The 8090-nt window shown below is 40.9% G+C and overlaps 1 protein-coding gene across 1 annotated transcript; it reads left to right on the top strand.

Moving 5' to 3' along the window:
- The first annotated feature begins 2816 nt into the window (after nucleotides 1-2816).
- Nucleotides 2817-3831, top strand: LOC141133615 (proteinase-activated receptor 1-like). The gene has a single exon (XM_073623092.1). The coding sequence runs from the start codon at nucleotides 2895-2897 to the stop codon at nucleotides 3807-3809; it is 915 nt and encodes a 304-aa protein (XP_073479193.1). The 5' UTR covers nucleotides 2817-2894; the 3' UTR covers nucleotides 3810-3831.
- The last annotated feature ends 4259 nt before the right edge of the window (nucleotides 3832-8090 follow it).

The following is an 8090-nucleotide window of genomic DNA, read 5'->3' as shown; positions in this document are numbered from 1 at the left end:
CCTCAACCCCCGCAGGCCAGGAACTCTGCCAGCAGCCGCCATACGTTCGTCTGCATCGAGCACCGCCCCTCCCCCCCTGTGGGCGGCACGCACCTGAGGAATCATGGGGGACAGGGCAGGCTGGACCACTGGAGTCCCTGGGCGGGGGGAGACCTGGGTGCTGAGGAGTGTCTGCCTCGTTGCTGGTGTATGGTGATTATAGGGGCTGGAGCCTGGAAGAAGTCACTTGGGCTGCCCACCCCCACGCTACACCACTGGGCTGGCCCGGCCGGATGACATCATTGACATTCGGCAGTCAATTGATAATCGCGAACGGCTGCATCATATTCATTCCGGGACACTGTATGGTCCCGGAATGGAGGTGCCTGGGACCCGGGACAGACCTGCTAATTGCGGGAATGTCCCGGGCAATCCGGGACACGTGGGCACCCAAGTTCAGACTGGGAGTCTCAGACTAGCTGGTCCACCCTCTGCAGTGAGCAGGAAGTGCTTGCTTAAATAAGAACTACAGGTGGGATGTGACAATACTAGTGGCTATGGAAATATAAGGAATAGCAGCTGCCAGTCTTGCAAACAGCGAGGAAGGGCTTTTCTTCACAGCTTCACACCTATAATATATCTTCATACCCACATGGATGTCTTCTGAATCCTTGTTTATTAGAATTGGGACTTTGGTTGAGCTTCAATAATTTATATTTATTTCCTTCACCATTCTTTGATTGTGTTCATTTCACTGTCAAGTTTATGTGATTTTTCACGGATTCTTGTTTTCATTCATTTGAACTATGTTTGTGGATTTCACCATTTATACTTTTTGGACTATTTAATATAATATTTGGTACTTGCACATGTGATTTGCCATTTATAGAGTTTATATTGTTAAATTAGGCTCAACATTTATGTAACATCATCCCCAAAAAAATGTTCACATTTCATATTGGGACTCTGCTTTAGTTTTTCTTTTTCATTATCTCAGGTTTTTCACCACTTCTGAATATTTGACACAAACTTCAAATTTTTTGTGTTTTTTTTCCACATTGTTATTAGCGCTGCACCCACCCTATGTTTTCCACAGATTTGAGTTTGTATATAGAGCTTTTTGGTGCTGGCAGCTTTATTTATTTGATTTATTTCAATTTTTTCCTTTTTTCTTTTTCACATATTGTTTTGGAGCGCAGCGTTAACCATTTGGTTCTTTTTCTATTTAGAGTTCAGGAGTACACTACTCAAAAAGTGCAGGGTTCTGGATTTTGCTACACACAGATTTCTGGTTTTAGGAGTGCGCTGTGGACAGAGTTGCAGAGTTAAGGATATAGAGTGTGCACAGTTAAGGAGTGTTAAGGAGTGTGCTACATACAGTGTGCACTGTAAAGAGAGCACTATGTACAGAAGTAAGGAGTGTAGGACATACAGAGTGCAGGGTTCAAGAGTATGTCATGTACAGAATATAGAGTTTAGAGATTCCCCATGTACAGTGTGAGGTGCTCAGAAGTGTGCTACGTACACAGTGCAGGGTTCAGGAGAGTGCTATGTACAGAGTGCAGGGTTCAGGAGAGTGGTATGTACAGAGTGCAGTGTTCAGGAGGGTGCTATGTACAGAGTGCAGGGTTCAGGAGAGTGCTATGTACAGAGTGCAGGGTTCAGTAGGGTGCTATGTACAGAGGGCAGTGTTCAGGAGGGTGCTATGTACAGAGTGCAGTGTTCAGGAGGGTGCTATGTACAGAGTGCAGGGTTCAGGAGGGTGTTATGTACAGAGTGCAGGGTTCAGGAGAGTGCTACGTACAGACTGCAGAGGTCAGGAATGTGCTGTGTACAGCGTTCAGTGTTCTGGAGTTTGCCACGTACAGAGTGCAGGGTTCTGGAGTTTGCCACATACAGAGTGCAGGGTTCTGGAGTTTGCCATGTACAGAGTGCAGGGTTCTGGAGTTTGCCATGTACAGAGTGCAGGGTTCTGGAGTTTGCCATGTACAGAGTGCAGGGTTCTGGAGTTTGCCACATAGAGAGTGCAGGGTTCTGGAGTTTGCCACGTAGAGAGTACAGTGTTCTAGACTTTGCCACATAGAGAGTGCAGGGTTCTGGAGTTTGCCACGTAGAGAGTGCAGGGTCCTGGAGTTTGCCACGTATAGAGTACAGGGTTCTAGACTTTGCCACATAGAGAGTGCAGGGCTCTGGAGTTTGCCACGTAGAGAGTGCAGGGATCTGGAGTTTTCCCATGTACAGAGTGCAGGGTTCAGGAGTGAGCTACAATACATACCGAGTGCAAAGTTAAGGAGTGTGCTACATATGGAGTGCAGAGTTCAGTATTTCCTTTAAAGGAAACATAACCCCAAATTCTTACATTTCTATTGCTTTTGTATAACAAATATTATAGAATAAACTCTTAACAAGCTTGCTTTTTTTTTTAAAGCTATGAAAGTGTTGCCAACACGCTAAAGACTAGAGTGGCTGTTCACATCCCACACACCGTAGTCTGCTGTCATAGGAAAGTGCAGGACAGGGAGGGTTCTGTGTGTGCCACTGGGAGAGTGCTATCCCTTGTAACCATAGAAGCCAGGCTTCTGAGCAACCAGCAAAGGTGGCAGAACTTTGTTTTGCCGTATTCCAACAGAAAAAGCCCTGTATATATAGCTATATAGAGGAAGGAGGGTTCTGGTTCAGAGTGATTGTTTTTTTGTTTTGTTTTTTCTTAATTTTACTTTATATGAGCTATTCATTTTCTATTTTTTCAGCCACAGTTCTGCTTTAAAAAAAAGTTAAATGTATGCAGTTTATTTACTGTATTAATGCTAATACTGGGTGTTTACTTTCCAGATGGTGATTATGAAGTCTTGTGTATTTTAAGACATTGGAGTGTGACCATTCTTGTCCCATCCATCTATACTGTTGTGTTCCTCATGGCTCTTCCTCTCAATATCATGGTGATCATCATGTTTCTGGTGAAGATGAAGGTCAAGAAGCCAGCAATGGTCTACATGCTTAACCTCGCCATAGCAGATCTCCTCCTTGTTTGCATCCTTCCTTTTTATATTGTCTACAGATTCTTGGGATCTAAATGGATCTTTGGAGAAGAAATGTGTCGCTTTGTCACAGCAGCATTTTACTGTAACATGTTTTGCTCCATCCTGCTCATGACAAGTATCAGCGTGGACCGTTTCCTGGCCGTAGTCTACCCGGTGCGGTCTCTTCCCTGGCGTACAGTGACCCGAGCCTGGCTGGTGTGTGGTGTCATCTGGGTCATCTCATTGGCCAGCATTGTGCCTTTTCTCATAAGAGAACAAACCTTGAATATCGGCAGAGACACAACAATGTGTCATGAAAGTCAGCATTTAGAGTATCATTTTGTGTATTTCTATTTTAGTTTTGTTTACTTCTGCTTTGTGTTCTCACTTTTTAATTTCTTACCGTTATTCATTATAACTTTCTGTTACATTGGAATCATCCGCAGTCTCAGCAGATCAACATTCGATCGTACACATAAGAGATCACGAGCTATCCGTCTATCTGTGATTGTACTGAGTGTCTTTGTCCTTTGTTTTGGCCCCACCAATGTCCTCTGTTTAATTCACTACAGGAAGATGATATATATTAGTTATAATCTCTCTATATATCTGTATACTCCCTACATCATCTCTTCCAGTATCAGTAGTATAAACTGTTGTCTGGATCCTCTTATCTATTATTTTGCATCCTCCCAGTGTCAGAGATACGTCTACAGCTTGATGTGGTGGAAGAAAAATGATCGCCCTCCAGTACACATAGAGCTGCCACCCTTGAGCACTCATTCTGCTCAGCTCACTAAGAGTGAATGATCTATTGTAACCCCTTTATGCCCAGCCCTGGCATCTCTTTAACTGGGTCTATACACCCAGAAAGAACTGCCCAATTACATGACCACTGTCATTGGCTGTCACAGTGATCAGAAGATCATCCCTCCAGCTCCCAATCATTGCTAGAGACTGTGAGCTGTCTATGACAGCTCCATCTCTGTGGAAAGAGAGCACAGTGAGTTTAAGGGGCACTGATAAGACAGTACAGCCAGCCCTCCTGTACTTGGCCCAGGCCCCATCAGTTCAAAAGGGGGGACCAGGCACCTACTGAGCAGGAGGGCCAGCTGTACTGTCTTATTGCAGACACTGATCCCCTTCTGCCTCCCCCTGCAGCACTGGCAGATTCTCCTCCACTCCCTCCCTCCAGCTGGGATTGGTTCTAGCACATGTGCCCCCTACATCTGCTGTCTGGGACCCCCTGTGTGCCCCTTTCCCCACGCAGTGGTGCCAGCTCCCCTCCTTTCCCACCGGCAGTTGCTGTGGGCACACAGGGGGATTTTTCAGAATGGAGAGTAGGGGAAGGGGCTTGTAAATATTTTATTTACTGGCCCCTTCCTTTCCTGAATGAACATAGTGAGTGATCAGTACCAATCACTCCTGTGTCCATTCATCACTGAAGCATAGTAAACTATGCTTACTATGCTTCAGTTTGTGAATGAGCAGGAAGCCTCACAGTGTTTCCTATTCATTCATCTGTACAGTCACTTCCACATCACAATTATGTGCCACTTTGTGTTGGTCTATCACATAAAATCCTAATAAAATACATTTACATTTTTGGTTGTAACATGACAAAATGTGGAAGATTTCAAGGGGTATGAATACTTTTTCAAGGTACTGTATTTACATTTAATGTATGGTCTTTGTATTTTCTCAAAGTTTATTTTTTATTTTTTTGAGGGTGTGGGTGACTGGTAGTATAGTGGACCTATTTTTAAAGTTTAAGTATTACATAATGCATACAAACATGTAACTGGCTGGAAGCCTTATAAATGACATTATTTTGTCTAATGAAGTTTTGTCTTATAATCACCTTACATGTCTCCTTTCCCTGCTCTCCTTAATGCACACCTCACTCTTAAGCCTCGTACACGCGACCGGATTTTCCGATGGGAAATTTGTGATGACAGGCTGTTGGTGGAAAATCCGACCGTTTGTACGCTCCATCAGACAATTGTTGTCGGATTTTCCGTGGACAAATGTTGGATGGCAGGCTTTAAAATTCTCCGCAGGCAAATGTCTGTTGTCGGATTTTCCGAGCGTGTGTACACAAGTCCATCAGACAAGAGTCCAAAGTACAAACACGCATGCCCGGAAGCAAGGACGAGCCAGAAGTGGTCGGTCTTGTAAACTAGCGTTAGTAATGGAGAATTAACATTCAGGACGCGGAAAAATTATGAAATGTCGAAATGCAGCGCACAATTCTCTTCTTCTTTAATGGGATAATAATGAAGCTGCTTTGCTGCTGATACTGATGGAGTTATGGCAAATGTATTTTAACCACTTCAGCCCCGGAAGATTTGGCTGCTGAATGACCAGGTAATTTTTTTGCGATTCGGCACTGAGTCACTTTAACTGACAATTGCGCGGTCGTGCGACGTTGCACCCACACAAAATTGACGTCCTTTTTTCCCCACAAATAGAGCTTTCTTTTGGTGGTATTTGATCGCCTCTGCAGTTTTTATTTTTTGCGTTATAAACAAAAAAATGAGCGTCAATTTTGAAAAAAACACAAAATATTTTGTGCTTTTTTGCTATAATAAATATCCCCATTTTCTTTATAAAAAAGCTAATTTTTTTTCTCAGTTTAGGCCGATATATATTCTTCTACATATTTTTGGTAAAAAAAAAAAAATTGCAATAAGCGTATATTGATTGGTTTGCGCAAAAGTTATAGCGTCTACAAAATAGGGGATAGATTTATAGCATTTTTATTTTTTTTTTTACTAGTAATGGCGGCGATCTGCGATTTTTATTGGGACTGCGACATTATGGCTGACAAAGTAAATAATGATCAGCACAGCTTGATAATATATATAAAATATTAACAATAAGCGATAAATAATGTGCAAAATTGCTAATGATGCTGTGCAAAATAACTGAAGCAACAGTGGCCCCATGTTCAGTGTAGATGAATACTAAAGTGCCTATGTTGTAACTGTGCAAAACTGCATAATGATGCTGTGTAAAAATCGCTAAAAAACAACAATAAACAGCGCTGAACAAACCAATCTGAGTATGTGCACGTAGTGTTGTGCAAATGCAGTAGTGATTCTGAGTATTAATATACTAATGTAAACGCAGAGTATATATTGAAGTGCCAATAGCCCTATGTTCAGTGTACATAAACATAGAATGACGATGTTGCAACTGTGCAAAAACGCATGATGCTGCTATGTAAAAATCGCTGAGTATATGCTAATCAGATAAGTTGCAGCTAGATCCAAAGTGTGTAAATGCACTTAAATGGTATAAAGTAAATAATAATCAGCGTAGTTTAATGATATATATGGAATATTTAACAATAAGCGATAAATGGTTTACAAAATCGCTAATTGCGATTATGTAAATAAATAATGATGGTGTTCAAAATAACTGAAGCAACAGTTGCCCTATGTTCAGTGTAGAAGAATGCTGAAGTGCTTATGTTGTAACTGTGCAAAACCGCATAATGGTGCTGTATAAAAATCGCTGAAAACAAAAATAAACAGTGCTGAACAAACCAATAGCCCTATGTTTAGTGTACATAGACATTGAATGACGATGTTGCAACTGTGCAAAAACGCATGACGCTGCTATGTAAAATCACTGAAAGCAACAATAAGCAGTGCTAAATAAAACAATCAGAGTGCGTGCGATAAGTGCTGTGCAAATACAATAATGATCCTAAATATTAATGCCCTAATTCCAGTGTAACCACAAAATATATAAAATAAATAAATAATGATGTATAATACCAATAAAACAATGCTTGTGCTAAAAATTGTGACTGTGTGCTGACAATTCCCAATACCACACAGTGACCGCAATACAGATGTGAAAGTTCACTTATTGAAAATGATAAAGTCTATGATAAATGAAAGTGCAAAATAGAGCTCCAATGTTCTTTATCCTTTGCATATATCTGCTGGAAATGAACACATCCTAAGCCACCATCCACCATACCACGGTCTAAGAGGGATATCCATTCCAACACCCTGCAAAGATCTCCAGCCACACCCATCTCCATTGCTGTTTACCATTTCCATGGAGGTAAGAGGCCAGTACACACTGAGTGTTACACACTGAAGAGCGATACACCGGCGGCTGTATTGAAGAGCACATTGGAGCTCTGTTTTGCACTTTCATTTATCATAGACTTTATCATTTTCAATAAGTGAACTTTCACATCTGTATTGCGGTCACTGTGTGGTATTGGGAATTGTCAGCACACAGTCACAATTTTTAGCACAAGCATTGTTTTATTGGTATTATACATCATTATTTATTTATTTTATATATTTTGTGGTTACACTGGAATTAGGGCATTAATATTTAGGATCATTATTGCATTTGCACAGCACTTATCGCACGCACTCTGATTGTTTTATTTAGCACTGCTTATTGTTGCTTTCAGCGATTTTACATAGCAGCACCACGCATTTTTACACAGTTGCAACATCGTCATTCAATGTCTATGTACACTAAACATAGGGCTATTGGTTTGTTCAGCACTGTTTATTGTTGTTTTCAGCGATTTTTACACAGCACCATTATGTGTTTTTGCAAAGTTACAACATAAGCACTTTAGCATTCTTCTACACTGAACATAGGGCAACTGTTGCTTCAGTTATTTTGCACAGCATCATTATTTATTTACATAATCGCAATTAGCGATTTTGTAAACCATTTATCGCTTATTGTTAAATATTCCATATATATCATTAAGCTGCGCTGATTATTATTTACTTTATACCATTTAAGTGCATTTACACACTTTGGATCTAGCTGCAACTTATCTGATTAGCATATACTCAGCGATTTTTACATAGCAGCATCATGCGTTTTTGCACAGTTGCAACATCGTCATTCTATGTTTATGTATACTGAACATAGGGCTATTATCACTTTAATATATACTCTGCGTTTACATTAGTATATTAATACCCAGAATCACTACTGCATTTGCACAACACTACGTGCACATACTCAGATTGGTTTGTTCAGCACTGTTTATTGTTCTTTTTTAGTGATTTTTTACACAGCATCATTATGCGGTTTTGC

Source organism: Aquarana catesbeiana, linkage group LG03, assembly GCF_042186555.1.
Source record: "Aquarana catesbeiana isolate 2022-GZ linkage group LG03, ASM4218655v1, whole genome shotgun sequence".
Lineage (NCBI taxonomy): Eukaryota > Metazoa > Chordata > Amphibia > Anura > Ranidae > Aquarana > Aquarana catesbeiana.
Note: the sequence above shows the minus strand (reverse complement) of the source record. Positions and strands in the feature narration are given on the sequence as shown.